This window comes from Mollisia scopiformis, assembly GCF_001500285.1.
Source record: "Mollisia scopiformis unplaced genomic scaffold LY89scaffold_21, whole genome shotgun sequence".
Lineage (NCBI taxonomy): Eukaryota > Fungi > Ascomycota > Leotiomycetes > Helotiales > Mollisiaceae > Mollisia > Mollisia scopiformis.
This window is the reverse complement of record NW_017263601.1, coordinates 353,410-370,133: the sequence shown is the minus strand read 5'-3', so window position 1 is coordinate 370,133 and position 16,724 is coordinate 353,410. Positions and strand designations below refer to the sequence as shown.

The 16,724-nt window shown below is 48.4% G+C and overlaps 7 protein-coding genes across 7 annotated transcripts; 3 read left to right on the top strand and 4 right to left on the bottom strand.

The window, feature by feature from the left end:
- Positions 1 to 957: 957 nt before the first annotated feature.
- LY89DRAFT_722008 (NAD(P)-binding protein) lies at positions 958 to 2,083 on the top strand (the record flags this gene model as incomplete). The annotated part of the gene is made up of 3 exons (XM_018218693.1): positions 958 to 1,265; positions 1,397 to 1,462; positions 1,570 to 2,083. The coding sequence occupies 3 exons, from the start codon at positions 958 to 960 to the stop codon at positions 2,081 to 2,083; spliced, it is 888 nt and encodes a 295-aa protein (XP_018066724.1).
- A 739-nt stretch (positions 2,084 to 2,822) lies between these two features.
- LY89DRAFT_738156 (uncharacterized protein) lies at positions 2,823 to 4,460 on the bottom strand (the record flags this gene model as incomplete). Its single annotated transcript, XM_018220336.1, has 2 exons — positions 2,823 to 4,355; positions 4,404 to 4,460. The coding sequence occupies 2 exons, from the start codon at positions 4,458 to 4,460 to the stop codon at positions 2,823 to 2,825; spliced, it is 1,590 nt and encodes a 529-aa protein (XP_018066723.1).
- A 1,610-nt stretch (positions 4,461 to 6,070) lies between these two features.
- Positions 6,071 to 7,983, top strand: LY89DRAFT_709610 (MFS general substrate transporter). The gene is made up of 6 exons (XM_018217769.1): positions 6,071 to 6,330; positions 6,389 to 6,539; positions 6,609 to 6,886; positions 6,944 to 7,590; positions 7,626 to 7,631; positions 7,681 to 7,983. The coding sequence occupies exons 1-6, from the start codon at positions 6,252 to 6,254 to the stop codon at positions 7,846 to 7,848; spliced, it is 1,329 nt and encodes a 442-aa protein (XP_018066722.1). The 5' UTR covers positions 6,071 to 6,251; the 3' UTR covers positions 7,849 to 7,983.
- Positions 7,984 to 8,037: 54 nt separating this feature from the next.
- Positions 8,038 to 10,349, bottom strand: LY89DRAFT_206348 (uncharacterized protein). Its single transcript, XM_018205824.1, has 4 exons — positions 10,063 to 10,349; positions 9,485 to 9,950; positions 9,201 to 9,427; positions 8,038 to 9,052 (listed from the first exon to the last, which is right to left on the bottom strand). The coding sequence occupies exons 1-4, from the start codon at positions 10,171 to 10,173 to the stop codon at positions 8,315 to 8,317; spliced, it is 1,542 nt and encodes a 513-aa protein (XP_018066721.1). The 5' UTR covers positions 10,174 to 10,349; the 3' UTR covers positions 8,038 to 8,314.
- On the bottom strand, positions 10,267 to 12,095 carry LY89DRAFT_206351 (N-terminal nucleophile aminohydrolase). Its single transcript, XM_018205825.1, has 2 exons — positions 10,474 to 12,095; positions 10,267 to 10,307 (listed from the first exon to the last, which is right to left on the bottom strand). The coding sequence occupies exon 1, from the start codon at positions 11,961 to 11,963 to the stop codon at positions 10,527 to 10,529; it is 1,437 nt and encodes a 478-aa protein (XP_018066720.1). The 5' UTR covers positions 11,964 to 12,095; the 3' UTR covers positions 10,267 to 10,307; positions 10,474 to 10,526.
- A 1,561-nt stretch (positions 12,096 to 13,656) lies between these two features.
- On the top strand, positions 13,657 to 13,996 carry LY89DRAFT_738152 (uncharacterized protein; the record flags this gene model as incomplete). The annotated part of the gene is made up of 3 exons (XM_018220335.1): positions 13,657 to 13,742; positions 13,792 to 13,835; positions 13,905 to 13,996. 3 exons carry the CDS (start codon positions 13,657 to 13,659, stop codon positions 13,994 to 13,996), a joined length of 222 nt encoding a protein of 73 aa, XP_018066719.1.
- Positions 13,997 to 14,563: 567 nt separating this feature from the next.
- On the bottom strand, positions 14,564 to 16,643 carry LY89DRAFT_688097 (lipopolysaccharide-modifying protein). The gene has a single exon (XM_018215640.1). The coding sequence runs from the start codon at positions 16,599 to 16,601 to the stop codon at positions 14,736 to 14,738; it is 1,866 nt and encodes a 621-aa protein (XP_018066718.1). The 5' UTR covers positions 16,602 to 16,643; the 3' UTR covers positions 14,564 to 14,735.
- Between the last annotated feature and the right edge of the window lie 81 nt (positions 16,644 to 16,724).

Genomic DNA, 16,724 nt, shown 5'->3' with positions numbered 1-16,724 from the left:
GCTTTTATCCCCGCTACCCCGCTAACTTCCACATCCTCCACATCTTTCACATCCAGCCACTCACTTCTCATCCAAATAGATTTCTTCATCTCTTCTTAATCGTTAAAGCTAATGCCTACTTGCAGGTCAGCACGTTGCATCGTTCCTGCATACACACATCTTTTCTCCATCCTAGGAGACTAGGAAGAGGTCAGCAAGTTGCAGCTTTGAGCCTTTTAGCTTTCATGATCCAATGACCTTCTCCAATTTATTCAATTCCGAGCTTTGGGGTTCCTGGGATTGGGTCAGCATTCTGCATTCTCGAGACTTATTTATTCCCATTCATCCACACAAAATGCTTATTCGGAATATTTTCAGCTGTCTGCTTCTAAGCTAAGTAGAGTTGAGCAATTGCTGGGATGGGGTCGGCAGGTTGCAGAGTTGAGGCTCTTGGGTCTTGTTATCCAATGATATTTTCGAGTTTCTTCTTTTTCGAGATGTGGATGGTTGGGTTTGGGTCAGCATCTTGCATATCTAACCCTCTCACCTCGAGATATCTGAGCTAGGTATTCTTTTGAACGGGATTTAAAGCTGGCTTTACTAGGTTCTGGTCAGCGGGTTGCATGCTCGAAAACTATGGGATATACTTGGGTCTTTTTGGGGTTATTTATGTCAAGTTACTACTAGGATAAATGCTTTTGTCTCCTTTAGATGTTCATTTTAGATCGTCTGTTGATATGAAGTATATCCTGGACGATCTCTTTGAATTGAGAAGGGTCAGCAGGTTGCAGTTGATACTCTCATTCCACCGTCAAATCGTCATACAAAATAAGATCTATTTCCCCTCCTCTCTTCTCTTCTCTTCTCTTCTCTTCTCTTCTATATATCCCCTCCAGCTCCATTCCCTCCGTCCCCTCCCTCTACTTCTCGCCAACTCACCCCATCTCATCCCAACCCACATCTCCATTCTCGCCCACAATGTCCACAACCACCCCCCTCGTCTGGTTCATAACAGGCTGCAGCTCAGGAATCGGCCTCCACCTCGCCCTCCACGCCCTCCGCCACGGCCACCACGTAATAGCCACCTCTCGCTCCCCTTCTCCCTCCTCCCCCCCCCCCTCAGAACTCATAACCTCCCTCGGCGGCCACCATCTAACCCTCGACGTCTGCTCCCCGCTCCCTATCCTCGCTGAAAAAGTTAACGAAGCAATGAGTATCTACGGCCGGATCGACGTTCTGGTGAATAATGCTGGTTATGCGCTTTTGGGGGCTTTTGAGTGTATTAGGTACGTAGCGATGTAAAGGGCGGGGAGGAGGTAGGGTGGGGAGAGAGATGGGGAGGGTGAGGGAAGGAGAGATGGGGAGGGTGAGGGAAGGAGAGATGGGGGATGAGGGAGAGGAGGGCTGATGTGTTTAGTGATGAAGAAGCGAGGGCGCAGATGGAGACTAATTTCTTTGGGCCGCTGAGTCTTTGTCGATTGCTGTACGTCGCTTTTCTTTTGTATCCATTCTACTCTTCCGAAATCTTAGAGAGCTGTTCATCGGCTTCCACATCCCCACAGAAAGAGCCCAACACTGATTGCTTTACAGCGTCCCCCATTTCCGCCACCGCCGCACCGGAACAATCCTCCAAATCTCCTCCGCGGCCGGCCTCGAAGCCCGCGCCTCCCGCTCCCTCTACTCCGCCTCCAAATTCGCGCTCGAAGGCTTCTCCGAAGCGCTCTCCAACGAGATGCAACCCTTCAACGTGCGCGTCCTGTTGATCGAGCCCGGGGCTTTCAATTCCGAGTTCGCGGATAAGTGTGTGACGCCCGCGAAGGGGTGGGAGGAGGTCAGGGACGAGTATAGGGGTTCGGAGATGGAAAGGGTGATGGGGTTGGTGGAGGGGATGAGGGGTGGGAATATGAGGAATGATGTGGGGAAGGGGGTGCAGGCGATTTGGGACACGGTGATGGGGACCGGGGTGGCGGAGGGGATGGAAGCGTTTTTGAGGGTCCCGTTAGGGAGGGATGCGGCGGAGCGGTGGGAGGTGGTGGGGGAGTTGAGGAGGAGGACGTTGGAGGGGACGAGGAGGGTTTGGGAGAGTTGTGAGAGAGATTCTTGACGAGACTTGGGGACGATCGACGATCGACGATCAAAAGATTGAGGAAAGAGAGCCACGTGACGATGAACAAACTCCTTTTCAGAGACAGAAGCCATTGGATGTACTCTGAACTGTCGGACAATCTTGGCCAATCTTCACACTTCCTCACAGTCCTCTTGACTCTGAACTTCCCGTGATCCGTAACGTTTGTTGCACATCGCAACTTTGACAGGTTTCCTCATCCACCATGAACAAAACAAACAGCCAATCACCTCCCACTTCAAACACTTTGTTGCACATCGTGACATCTGTCACTGCTTCGTCATCGATGATCCCCCACACTTTGGAAACAGAAACATTAATGCCATGATTAAACATCCAGAAGAGGAAGAAACAAATGATGTTTCGATCATCAAGAAAATTCTCTGCTTTGATGGGCTCAAGCTGAAGGGGAGGTCCGCAAAACCGTCGGGGGGGCGATGTGCAACAAACATCGAGATTGTGTGGTAAGGAAACAGATATCAAGATGGAATTCACTAACCCAATCCAAAGGGTTTCGGCCCTCGGGCGAACGACATGCAACAAAAACTGCAAATGTACGGTAAGGAAACAGACATTGAAGACAAGATTCACCAGACTTAGAACACTGTACGAAGAAGAGAATTGCTCGCGCAGTTGTATATTCAAAACATGCACCAAAAAACAAACATCATTACCCAACAAGAGTGGAGCTCCAAAAACGCCCACCACAAACTCCAAATCAAACCTCAATCAAAGGCCCCGCACTAAGAACGCTCTCCCTGATATCATCCTTCCCTTTGTTCCGCTTAAACAAACTCCCCAGACTCTTCTTCTTTTTCTCCTTCGAGATCACGTCTTTGACGACACTTTCAATGTCATCCTTCTCTTTCCTGCTCTTTCGAGAACGACCAGTTTCGGATTCCGCAACTCTACTTTTTGGTTTCTCGCTGCGGCCAGTTTCGGATTCGGCGACGCGGCTGGAGGTTCGGATGGGGATGTCCCGTTTTCGGATCGTGGAATCGCTGCCGATTCTTCGGATCGTACGGTCACTCTTCACCGTTTGTCCATCATCACTTCCCGCTCTCCTGGACTTTCGTTCAGTCCTCACCGTCTCGCCAGCTACGCTTCGAGCTCTCTCTTCCTTTCTCCTTTCTTTGATACGTTCCTTCTTCTGTCTCGCAGCCTCTGGTGTAATGAACTCGCCATCCACGCTGGTAGAAACACTCTGAGCCTCCACCTCCGCAATTCCTCGTCTCCAGCTTTCGATACTGCCCATCTCAATGTTATCATAAACCAAAGCCTCCTCCATTTTGTTAGCCTCTTTCTTCGCTTCGTTGTCGGCTTGCAGGCGCTTGATGATCTTGTATCCCCCGAACATGACAATAGTAACACCAAGCGCGACGCCGCCAGCAATCAAGAACTGTGGACTTGCAAGCAAGCCAAAAATGACTGGAGAGCTAGCCTTCAACATTCCTAAAATGCTAGGACTCATATGCGTCAACAAATTCGAGAGCTCGGCAAGTGTGAGCGCTACAGCTGCCATGGCTTCAGGGTTCGCTTGCAGAGTTGAGATGATGGCTGTAGCAGAGTGTTGCAAACATTGTGCTTCAACAAGTAGAGTATCGAGTCGTGACATTGTGTTTTTCAGCTCCTCCTCCTTTGCAATTCTTTCTGAATGACCTGGTTGTAGATCTGGAGGCAATTTGCCGTATGCGAGATTCATATCGATATCTTTGTCATGGAAATCAGGATTCGACTGACTGCGAACAGGTGTGCGGGCGGTGAGTTGTGATTGGTATGGAGGAGGCATGGTGCCGCGAGAGAGTGCACTATCGGTTGGACCTATTGGCATATCGGTATGTCGTCGTGTGATACCTGGAACTGGTGCAAGCTCAGTGCCAGTTTCGACATAGGGATTCCTGTATCCGACGGGGGATTTAGGTCGTCGAGAGCCATGGTGCGAGCTTCGACTTCTGCGAGACGAGGCTACGCTGCCTTCAGAGACGTGGGAGAGGTTTCGTTCTGTGAGAGGTGGGCGGGATTTGGGGAATTCGGGGGTGTCTTCGAGGGCCTTTGGGGCTCGAGAGCGATGTGATCGATGCGAACGATGCGAACGTCTTGAGGATCCGTTTGATCGAACTTCGTCTCGAGCATCGATCAATCGTTGCGCATCTCTGTGCTTCACCCTGGCATAATGATCCGCTTTCAACTCTGCCTTCCTGTCCTGATATGCTTCTTTGGCCTCCTTGAAGATGTTGACCAAGTGCTTTCCCTGCTTGGGTTAGTACCGCTTCCAGCGAAGTGAGCGCCAAGTACTTACAGTACTGATGACTTTCCCAGACTTGTTTATGATCGTGACAGTTTCCATGAGCGGCATCTTGACGGTACTGTATTAAAATGATAGTAGAAGACCTGCTTCGATGGGTATATAGTCGTTAATCGTTCCTCGGCCCTCCGTCAAAATTGCGGTGAGGTCTGGGGGAAAATCGAGGCTCCGCACGCCAAATCGTCAAACAAAACCACCAGCAAAGGTATCCTGTCGCTTCACTCCAGAGATCCTTCGACTCTTGATCTCAAGGAACAAGAGAGGATGTAAAGAGAAGAGGAAGAGTTCTCGTCGAGCGCCCAAAGGTAAGGTGAGGCGGCAGGCGGTAGATTCTTTATCGCGATTGGTGCTATCGTCCAGGATCTGCAACCTCTCGCGGGAGCAAGGCAATCTGGCAATGCTTAAGTGGCTCCAAGTATACCCTCTGGACCTCCGACTACTGCAGTCAATCCCCGACTCCCGTCAAGTATCGAGGTCGCGGAATGCAGGAAAGAGGAGCCGTAGTCGGGTCCATATTGTTATAGGAATGCTGGAGAAACATCGTTCTTTGCTGGCGAGCGATGATTTGACCGCGGCTCACCGATAGGAAAAGCAGGAAGCAGCTGGACCAGGGTTGAGCTTGAAAAGAGCCTGGCCCGAGCAAAGGTTTCACTGGATGTGGCGAGTGATGCGCGGCCGAATTGGGGCGGTGCGCTCTGTGGCTGGAAGGAGAGCCAGTGATTTATGCGTAAGGAGAAAATCTGGGACAAGAAATGGTTTGGAAAGTGCATGTGATGATATTGGAAACGGATTAATTACCTCAATGGAGATTCAGACTGGAGATCTCCCCATGGTGCTTATTCTAGATCCTGTAAGAACTTTATGTTGGGCTGGAACACTACCACAGGGTTGATTATTGGACGGCATATAGAAGAGAGAAATATCTTCGTGACCCCGCGGTGTCAGATTGATCGCACAGCATAAATATGCAATGCTCGATGAATTCACAACATGTGGAAGCCTGCATGATGAAGAGCCTGAAGTGTGGCTTCGAGATGCAATTGATGTGGCTGAAGATGCTTTTTGTTTTCGAAGGATTTTCATCCGACATTTCTCTTCCGCCTTGGGCTTGAACGCATTGAAAAAAAAGACCGCATCAGCGAATGAGGAAATTTCACGAAAGAAATAGCGTCCAGCTCTCAATATGCACAGTGGACTATGATTTTCCACACAGAACATCACCTGCGAGATCTGGGACATCAGTACCAACCTTAGATCACTAGATCTCCCTTCCTTGCACATTCCAATATCGGAATGAGATTTGCTCGATGACTAAGATGGAAGGTCTGCTCAGGGCTAGTTTTCCCAGGCGTATCTACTACTTGTACCTAGGTGAGGAGAGGTCCAACGGAAGGAGGATGGTGGTTGGGGTCTTCTCAGTCAACACAAAATTCGATTGAAAGAGAAGCCATCAAAACCTTGTGAATCCTATGGCCAATACAATCCTACCCCTCTTTTGAATTTAACAGCAGTAATCAACAGATGCCTACTCAAAACCGCGCTCAATCCACGTGATGCCCCTAACAATACCTAGGTAACCTCTCGACGGTCCGCCGCGCGCTAGCTCCCGGCACTCATTGCGGAGATCTGAACCCCCATTCTTGAACCTCACTCTCCGTTATCAATCTCGGCCCTTGCCCGTTGAACCCCTTATCGTGTTGAAAAGCTTATTCCATCGGGATGTTACGTTTCTCGGGTTGAAGTGGGACGAGGAAGAAGATATATATCTTCGCTATTCCTAACGACCTCTGGTTTTAGTCTATCTTTTTTCCCAGAGCCAGAGAAGTAGACGAGGAGATCAAAATGACGTTCAAGCGGGTGAGAGAGTATATCACTCAGCCATATGAACATCCTGGTGAGGGGAGACTTGTGAGGAAACTTGGTGAGTGGCAATTCTGTTTCCCTTCTCGAGGATAAGTGTTGCTGATGAATAGGAATAGATTTCTTCATCTTGACGTTTTGTTGTTTGATGTATTTTACGAATTATCTGGATCGATCGAATCTGGCGAATGCGTATGTGAGTGGAATGAAAGAGGATTTGGGATTTGTGGGAAATCAGTATAATTTGATTAATACTGTTTTTACTGTGGGGTAAGTATCGTCTTCGAGTTCTGGGAGAGCTGCAAATCTTATGAAATATTCGACTAATTCTCTCTCCAGATATGTCGTCGGTCAAATCCCCTCCAACTTGGCTCTATACCATCTCAAACCCCGCATTTTCTTCCCCAGCATGATGATCGTCTGGGGCGCACTCACCATGATCACCGCATCTGCTCGTCACCCCCGCGACATCATGGTTATCCGCTTCTTCCAAGGTATCGCCGAGTCCAGCACTTTCGTCGGAACTCATTACATCCTCGGCTCCTGGTACACAGCCAGAGAATTGGGCAAGCGTTCTGGCATCTTCACCTCGTCCGGTCTAGCTGGTACCATGTTTGGTGGATTCCTCCAAACTGCGATTCATAGCTCTTTGAACGGCTAAAATGGACTTGCAGGCTGGAGATGGCTCTTCATCATCGACGGACTCATCACGATCCCAATCGCCATCTATGGCTTGGTCCTATTCCCCGACACGCCCAGCACGACAAAAGCCTTCTACCTCACCTCCGACGAACGAGCGCTTGCCATCTCCCGAGTCCCAGAAGTACCAGAACGGCAGCCTTGGAATTTAGCTTTCCTCAAACGCGTATTCGGAAGCTGGTACTGGTACGGATTCGTCATGCTCTGGATCATCGCCGGAGAAACAGAATCCTTCTCCTCGAACTCGCTTCTTGCTCTATGGATGAAGTCTACAAAAAGGTACTCGGTCTCTGAACTGAACAACTACCCTACTGGCGTCCCCGCTGTTGGTATCGCATCAACTCTATTCTGGGCCACTCTCACGGATTTCCTTGGAGGAAAGCGGTACCTTGTCGGGTATTGGATTGCCATCACGGGCATCGTCACATCAGCCATGATCTTGAATCCACATGCCGGCACTGCAAGTATCTTCGGGGCGTATTACTGGGCCGGAACGGTGTACGCTTGTCAAGCCACTTTCTTCGCTTGGGCCAACGATGCGATGAGGTGGGAAGAGGATAGTTTGAGAGCGGTGGTAATTGCTAGTATGAATTGTGGCAGCAATGCCGTGAATGCGTGGTGGGTTTGTTGTTCTATGCGGCGAATATGGTGCCGAAGTTCACTGTAAGTTTGTGTCCTGAAAGAAAAGGAGTGTATGCTGATTTGTGGATAGAAAGGTATGTATGCGATGATTGGGACGTCGATCGCGTTGGCGATCTGGACGAGTGGGTTGTTGTATCTCACAACGAGAGCAGAGAAGAAGAGGTTGGTCGAGGGACAAACTCAGGGATCAGATGAGAAGACCTTTGAGGTTGAGGCAAGTGGAGATGTGAAGATGTGAGAAGATGAAATCGGGCTCTTCAGATTAGGAAACGTTGTACGAATGGACTAGCTTAGGCTTGAATCGTATTGAAGTTGTCGAAGCACGATGAATAGAAAGATACCCGTATTTAGATAGCAAGAATCACAGTAGAAGCAACTCACATCCACGATCGCACTGCCGGAAGTGACAATAGCTGAAAAGCGAGTGCTGCTACCCTAGCTTGAAGCAGATCGTTAAACTAAACATTGGCTAGAAACACATAATCAATAATGAACCAAAGTCTGACTATCTATATACATACAAAAAGAAACCGCAAAAAGCATGAAACAAAAATTGACATTCTCAACCTCAGTCGCCCCGAAATACCTCACTATACTATAGTGTTCCACGTACCGATTTGTCTCCAAACCCGAATCTGGGTTCTCATTTTAGAGAATCTTTTTTTCGGCAGTAAGATCGTTTCGAAGGAGAAAATGGAACTGCTCTATATGCTGGCGCCACTATCATTTGATGAACTGGGGCTCCCTACTGGGGTGGGTAAAACTGTTTGGTAAGTACGGGCAGGCCAATGCGGGCTTCTTAGATCTATTAATGGGGAATCAGGATCCATCCACCTCAAGAGGTCGACTGATTGAACTGCTTCCTCCCAGATAAGTCTTAGCCTATGCTGCGCTTCATATTCTTCAGTGCCCCTAGTCAGCGTTGTCTCGTATTCCCATTTGGTATAAAATGGAGCAACTTGGTCACCATCGACTGGCGTACCATCGAGTTGGTATCGCACCGCGCCGTCCGGTCCATCAAGCCACACAAAGCCATGAGGCTGACATCGCTCTGGATAATCGTGCTGAAACATTTTATCTTGATAATAGTTGGCTTCTTCGTTCAGACCCAGGTGGCGAAGAAGATCAACGACAGTGAAGGTGCTTTCAGCAACGATTGGTCCATGGCGAGCTTCTCTCTCTGCATCCCTCCCATCTCCGCATTTTTGCCATTTCTCTCTGCTGCATATGGTTACCAAATCTGTGGACTCCTGCGCTGGAAGCTTTCGAACTGCATCCACGACACCCACAACTGTCCTGATCCACATAATTGCTCTGACTGGGTTTAGAGTCCCTTCATGCTGCCTAAACTCGATTGTTGGCTTCACTGGCTTTTCGTCGTTCGTTACAGACCCAATGACAGCGCCGCCAGCTACCCTTGCAAGATTTTGCCAATTGACATACTGTCGACTTGTCAGCAGGTCCAAACGTCAGTTTTGAAGCTACGAGCAGCCGTCGTGCAATACACAGAGAAGGATGTCATTCTAAGTATCTTCAAATTTTGGGACCCAGAACCCTGAGAGGAGATAGGAAAGTAGGTAATGAACGTACCATATATCTCTTGTTATCAGGAGCACTAACTCCATCTGTGATGTCCTGTATTGTAAGAGGCTCCCTGAGCTCGTAGACACCTATGATAGGAAGCGAACGGGTAGCTTCTTTCTTGAAGTCACGCTCCGCAATGCCGCTGTGAGTCCGCATTCCTTCCGCAAAAGTACTGTCGATTCTGTGTATTGGGTGTAGGGTGTTGAATTGGGGCTCAAATGCGTAAAAGAAGGCTGATTTCAATCAGCATTGAAATTATAGATATCAGAGAATAAAGGGAGGTCCCATACCTGCGAGACTAGCCACTACTTCTACTGGAAAGACGGTGTTGCCATCTCCAACATGAACATGTAGTGCAGTGTCATTATTGTTCTTGTATCTGTAGTTGGACCTGATGAATCTGCATACTTGGCTTACTTGCTCCAGGCTTTCAGGCGTGAATGGCAAGACTGGTGACACGATCTCGACACCAGCCCAAGTGAAGGGCGCATCTAGGACATCATCTGGGTTTCCAGCATACCGTCCGTCGACGGTCGCATCAGTGCAAACCTGCCAATGCGTGCTAGACCGTGCAGGGTCTATCGTGTCTGAGCAATATGCAGGAAAACCCGCAACAGACAGCGCTTCAGAAATGTGGATTCGTGCTGCTTGACCTACAAGATTCTGACTATCGTCATCCGATTCCACTGGCGTTGGACGTGTGCCTTTTGCTACATATTCGTCTGCTAATTCTTGCACTGCTGCATCGCTGGGTGTCTATATGGATCCTCACAATCAGTAAAGTTTTGCGCCGTGGACTAAAGCACATGTTGGGATTGAAAATACGGAGGACGTAAAAGCTAGCTCAGAATGGAAAAAGGACACTTACGAAAGCCATGGTGTAGCGTGGATTGGTACCCGGTGGAGCTCTCTGACCGGCCTTGAGGTGACCAACATATATCTCAAACTCCACCCCGAATGTCAGTGGTGCTTGTGCCATTTCTTCTATACTACTTGAGAGTTTACCGAGTCGGATTCCTGGGCTGCAGTCGTATGAAACCGTCAGGCAAGTTTAAGTAAAGTAGTGACTCGGATCCTCCTTTATTCTTGAAGGAATTGATCTTACCAATGTCACTAAACAAAAGCAGGGTAAGTTTCTTTGCTCCAAAAACCGCAACCGGATTGCATTATTGCTGCTTCATTGAAGTAGCGGCCGTCAATAAGACACTTGCCGTCACAAAGAGCCAAATCCCAACATGGGATAAAAAGCGAAATAAACTTCTTGCAAAACCATCGCTACCTTTATTCCGCCTGACCTCGAACCCAAAACTCCAATTTCCCTGTTCCAATCTATCAAAGTGTCTTCGCATCCAGCCACTCGCTCAAGTCATACTGTCTTCCTTCGCCATCGTACTTCTCTAATCCGCTGTGCTGACCAGGCTTCCAAACTCTCATGACAGCTTTACCATACTTATCAACCGTAGCACGAAACATGCCACCACAGTTGTAGTCGTCAACAACATTAGAGACTGCTGATTTCTTGTTGCCATTCTCGTCTGTGACCACCGTGAGCTCGATACCAATGATTCCGCCTTCACCTTCTCCAGTCTTTCTCCAGCGGCTCCCAGCGCTCTTGACCAAGTCTCCACCGGGACCAGATATCTCCGTGATGGCTTCCTGGAGTGATGTTTTGGCATTCGATTTTGCCCCACGATATCGAGCAATCGCTGATGCTGTTCGGACAGCATTGATTCTGAGGAACGAGTCTCCATTTCCAGTGCCTGACATGCCCGTTGATCTGAAGACCCTGTCTCCCTCTGCTAAAGTCCTTGGATCGAAATCAACTGCAGGTAGTGGGGAATAGGTGGTTGGGCTGGGGAAACAATCTGCGATCATCCCCTTCAAGGTTTCGCTAATTACCAAAGCTGGTCCTTGCTGATTCATAAGAGTTTCAGTGATCGAGGAAATATCTTCTTCCCATTCTTCTGCCCAGAATCCTGCACCAATTGTAGGTGTGTCTCCAATTCGTCCTGTCAACTTGTTTGTCATGCCTCCAGTGCTTGTAGCACAGCAAATCACACCCTCGGTATCAAGTGCAACAGCACCACATGTGCCTTGTGGAAAGAAGTGTTCTTCGTGCCACGTCGCATGGCCGAAGGTCTTCTCGTTCTCTAGGCCTTTGATATGCTCATCCCATCTTGCTTGGACAAAGAAGTAGCTTGGATCTACCATCTCCATGCCCCACTTCTCTGCCAACTTCTCGGCGCTATACTTATGTAGTTGTGAGTGACCTTGAGCACCAGAGCTGAGTGTTGAAGAGTCTTGTTCGAAAAGCATAGGTCCTCTGTGTTCTCCATTTCCACCTTCCAGATCATTCTCCCCATGCAAAAGCATTTCTCTAACAAACTTGATTGGGTTCTTAACATGTTGAAGACCCATAACTCCAACGCCCCTCTTCTTCTTTCCTTTCGAGACCATAATCGAGGCTTCAAGTTCGTTGACGCCATCTCTCGTAAAGACAGCTCCATGTCCAGAATTGAAAAGGTCGTGGTCCTCCAATAACGAGACGGCAAACGTGGCAGCATCTATTGCAGATGTGTAGGAAGCCGTAGATAGAGGAAACGAAGAGGGAGAGTTCAGGAATCGGTGAGATTCTGCGAGGATGGTAAGGAGCGCATCGTGGTACTTTGTGTATTTCGAAGGTGGGAGGTTGGAAGGTAGGATATTTCCAGCGCCGCCGTGGATAATAAGTCTAGGAGTAATGTTTTGATGAGATTGCTTGTATTCCATGATGGCGATTGAAGGTTTTCTAGGCTCTTTGTTCTTGCGTGGAAGAGAACTTGAGTTGATCTTCCTGTGGTAGCTCTTTCCCTGAACCGCAATCTCTTATCAGGTCGTTATCAAGGAGCTTGGCCTTATGGCCGCCTGAGGCCGCAGCAACATTTATTTCGATTTACTTGCTGCTTGAACTTCAAGAAGACAGCTTCGACATACTGCTCTGAAACTGTCCCAGCGGCCGTCAACTCTGGTTTGCCGGTAGCAAATCCGACGAAGAATGTCAGGAAACAAGAATAAAGAAGCGCCGCCGTTTCAAGTTCTTTGTTTCGAGACAGATATGATCCGCGGCTGTGGCTGCATCAGAGAACATACCTCCAATGCTACCTATCGTCTAGTGGCGTCATTTGCAGTGATTTTAGTCTCAACGGCAATGTTGTATTCTCCCTATACTTCTTGCAATAGCTCTACAGCCATGCCCCAGTTCAGTCAATTCCTCCTCTTACAGGACTGAGAGGGTAATCAGGAAAGAGACATACTCCTCAAGCCTATCCTTCGGCTGTTACTCCGTCAGTTAGAAAAATACAGCATGGGCCTTGAGTATGGTCAAGCCTGAGCAAGGCTTGGAACAGTGACACTGTAGCTCTGGTCTCAGGCTTGCCATCTCCTCTGGAACAACGCGAAAAATATTCTGCGAAACTGCCCAACTGAATAGATTCAGTAATGCAATGGTTCGAGAGAGACAACCAGCAAGAATATTGGACCTCAATATACTATCCAAGTCACGTGTTATCACCTCGATTCCCCTGAATGCCAAGCTGCCAAGCATTCATTCGCTAGAGAATAGCTTCAACTGCCTTTGAATGCTTTGCTAGACTACTCAACACCATGACCAATATCCGCGACAAAGAACTGCGGGGATAGAATAAGTGCTTTTGTGCGACGTCCCAGTATAGTCTTTGACCTCCAATTGAAAAGTGCTCAGTCAGTCTCGTGGTCGGAAACCTCAGACAAGCTCCGCGCCAAAAGCAAACCTGAGCTTGTCCAGCTGAAGTGTTTCCCAATTTGAGTGTCCATGCATATTTCGGATGGACGGACTCAAAATCTTGCAGGGATTAGGCGGGCAATGACGCTTTGCCGCGCAATCCAAGATTTCATCTAACAACTTGCAAGATTCGCAGTTCAGCTCAACAAGCTTCTAAAGCTTTAATCTTATGCATATGTCTATCATTTCATCACATCCAGCGAATAACGCCATTTCAATCAATCAATAAGGTCCACAGCTCTTATCTCAAGCTGACAGCGGGATCCTAAAAATGTCGCATGTGCAAGTGGGCACTGACAGGAAGCTACCATTCGTCCTTCACTTTACCCGAATCAGGGCCCAACCACATCTAGGCAGGCTTGAGAATCTAAGATAAGAAGCACTTAACATCACATTGCATCTCTTGACGCGATTGGCAAGGATTCTGATCAAGACAAGCTCAGCCCCCCTGCATGGTCACAAACAAGCTTTCTGCATAATCGACCCCACCATGGCCTGATAGCGGGGTATAAAGACATAGCTTGGCTCCCCTCGATTCCTCTCATCACACTCAACCCCAATCCAAACACCTCTACTACCAAGTGAGTAAATGTTACCTGCCGAACCGCTCCAAGTGAAACTGACTTTCAACTTCCGGCCACCAAAAACCAAACAACAGTCATCATGGGTCTCGGCGAAGATTTCAAGGACCTTGAGAACGATGCCACCGGACAGGGTGGAAATGATGGAGACAACAACGCCAACAACGCGTAAGCTTTAATGCCTCCTTTGGTGTGGCACGTATCTGACTACGAACAGCAATGGCTCCAACGATAAGACCGAAGACACCATGGTCGACTCTGGTATGTTTCCAACCCACATTTCACCTCATCAGCATCTGCAAGATCATCGACTAACTTGTTTGTACCCAGCTCTCGATCAATTCGCTTCCAAGGAGGGAATGCCTGCTGGACTCGACCCCGAAGTCAACAACCTCGTCAACGATGAGGTCAACAAATTTTAGATGATGGGCTGAGGTCTTGATACATGGGTCATGTTGTTCGCAACTTGGGTTAATTCATGTCTTGTTTTATTACCGAGATAGGTAGCTGTCTGTAATGGGATACAATGGATTCTACAAACACAACTTTTTTCCCAGTCCAGATCTGAAGTTCAAAGTGAGAATCCAAATCGTCATTGGATCACAGCTTATGAGATGAGACTCGAATCTATTCACCTACAGCACTCGATAGGTTTTTGGGCGATAAAGCATGCCTCATCCAATGCTTGGTTGGTCATCTCTGACTGTTCATTATCGTTCACAACAATTTATGATGGTCATTGTATATTTCAGCCCACAATCTAGCGGACACATGTACCAGAGCTTTACTCTGTTGTGGTGCATATAATTACCTTCACTGGAGGTATTCTTTCAAGTCAGTTCTGTGATTTAGTAGCGGGGTATATCTTCACGACTTCCGCTTGCGGACGCACGGTCACCTTAGGACGGAACACTGTCACATCTAAATCAGATGAAATAGCGTCACACTTTGAACCTTTTTTTCAACCCCTTCATGCGAAGCTTAAGGTACCTGAATTATGTGTACATAGACTGTTGGAAATACTCTAATTTGGTATGGTCAAGTTTTAGGTTTCGTCATCTTAAGTGGGTCCCAAATTACACGCTAAAACCCTATTTCTACTTCCAACTCCAAACAAAACCCATATATCCAAGGAATATATACAGAATTCCTCTTAAATCGTCACCGCAAATCTTCAACAAATGCCAAGCGCTCTCGATTATCGTCAACCACCCTTGCATACTCCAACAACAACCTCCAAACATACAACATCATATCATCACGTCGATACACCGACTCTGCCCAAACTCTCCCCTCTTCTGCAATGCGCTGAGCTTCCGCATCATGCCCATTCAAGAAGTAATCCATGATGCCATATATATCCATATACGAGCTGTCGAAAGGGACAAAGTGTACCCAAGGAATCATCCTGTCGTCGTGCCACTCTGCATAAATCGTTGCCTTCAACGGCATGCTCGTCGACAACAGAAATCCTCTCCAGCGAGCACTGAATGAATTGCCATCCACATCAGGCAGGTACTTGTATTTGTATTGCGTTTTCATCGGCACGCTTTGCATCACCTCCATGAAAGGATCCGTGTATTCGCATGTTTTGAGATACCCTTTGCCGGATGGCACGCGGGGAAAGCATTCAAGAATGTTGAATCCTACATCCGCGAAGCTCGAGAGCCATTGCCCAAGCTTCCCTTTCTGTTTTTTGAGCACCGAATAAGTTTCGGGCGGGATCAACTTGAAAGACGGCCCTCGAGACTCGTCGCCGGCCTCCATCGCGCTGACGGTTGTCCCGTTCATCATCTGCACCCAGCGGTGTCTGTGGAAGTGCCACCAATTGTCGACTTTGTTCCTGCCTCCAGACGCTGCACCGCGCCAAACCAAAGCATCCTTCTTCGCTGCCCATTTCACACCATGAGTTCTGCCTCCGCTATAGAACGGATCATCCGTCAAGTACATGGCCCCTGGGATCAGTATCTCGTTATTCTGGGGCAACTTTGAGCCTCCGAACATTGGCAACAACTCGTGAAGCGTCGACATGCTGACACTCTCGATGAATGTGCCATGCATGCCACGCAAATGGGGTTGGCGACAAGCGTCCTGCGAGGCCGTGAAGTTCTGCACGAAGCCTTTGTACGTGTATTCCATAGGTCCTGTGGGGTAATCAATGCTGTCATTGAAGGAGGCCAGCGACGAGATGTTGCGAGCAATGCTATCAGGTGGGCAAGCTGCGCGTGTATGGTCCCAGTACGTATTGGTCTCGCTATGGATCCAATTCGGCTCGTATGGCTCATTCGCCGCATCAACGTCTGACAATCCACTGTATTGGGAGATTGCATCGTCAGGATGGATTAATTTGCGCATCTTTTCTTCTGTTGCCACATAGCTGTCGATCTTCTCCCATGGTACCAGAATTCGCGTTTCGTCCATGACATTGACGACCATGTCTAGATCAGGCAGATGAGGTAACATCTCCTCGACTAGTGCCGTCCACAGCTGGATCCATGGTGGCCTCTTATCGTCGTCTGTAACCCACGAGGCCTTCCCGCTGCGTACATGTATCACCTGAGGCTGTGTGTGGGTTTGTACTCTCATGTCGTGCGGATCCAGGGCCCAGAACGGGTTGATATCATGATGAATGCGATCAAAAAACTCCTCGACAACAATAGCATCCTTCTTTTGAGCGGCCTTGAACCAGATATCGAAACCAGGTGGAGGATGTCGACCGCGACGTTCACGATAACGTGATGCAGCTTGTTCCAGAGTCACAGAGCGCTTCCCAAGCAATTGCTTAAAGCCGAAGCGCGCTTTTTTGATCAAATGGTCAATAGGATGATTGCTGACTTTGAGTGCGGGGTGTTCGAATTGGGAAGGGCTCAGATCTGGGGTGATGGGATTCAGTGAGTCTTGGCGAAGGAGGAATCCAAAGTAGACTATAAAAACCACGATGGCCGTGAGGGCTATATATCTCTGCCACCCTCGATACATGGCCAACTGCACGTAGGATGCGACTGGTTTGGCAGAATCAGGTCTCATCCTCTGGAACAAGTATTTCGACAGCAAAGGGGAAGCCTGATGTGACGCGAAATTTGGTTGCTTCCTGCGGCTAAAGCCACGCTGCCAACTTTATCGATACGGCGCAGCATAACGGTTTCAATT

Excerpts from the sequence above, each read along its gene's own strand:
- LY89DRAFT_709610 (XM_018217769.1), top strand. The coding sequence starts at position 6,252 with ATGACGTTCAAGCGGGTGAGAGAGTATATCACTCAGCCATATGAACAT. Across the intron at positions 6,540-6,608 it reads AATACTGTTTTTACTGTGGG|ATATGTCGTCGGTCAAATCC; the intron begins GTAAGTATCGTC and ends TTCTCTCTCCAG. Across the intron at positions 6,887-6,943 it reads TCTAGCTGGTACCATGTTTG|GCTGGAGATGGCTCTTCATC; the intron begins GTGGATTCCTCC and ends ATGGACTTGCAG.
- LY89DRAFT_206351 (XM_018205825.1), bottom strand. The coding sequence starts at position 11,963 with ATGGAATACAAGCAATCTCATCAAAACATTACTCCTAGACTTATTATC.
- LY89DRAFT_206348 (XM_018205824.1), bottom strand. The coding sequence starts at position 10,173 with ATGGCACAAGCACCACTGACATTCGGGGTGGAGTTTGAGATATATGTT. Across the intron at positions 9,951-10,062 it reads CACGCTACACCATGGCTTTC|ACACCCAGCGATGCAGCAGT; the intron begins GTAAGTGTCCTT and ends GGATCCATATAG. Across the intron at positions 9,428-9,484 it reads AGTAGTGGCTAGTCTCGCAG|CCTTCTTTTACGCATTTGAG; the intron begins GTATGGGACCTC and ends GATTGAAATCAG.
- LY89DRAFT_688097 (XM_018215640.1), bottom strand. The coding sequence starts at position 16,601 with ATGAGACCTGATTCTGCCAAACCAGTCGCATCCTACGTGCAGTTGGCC.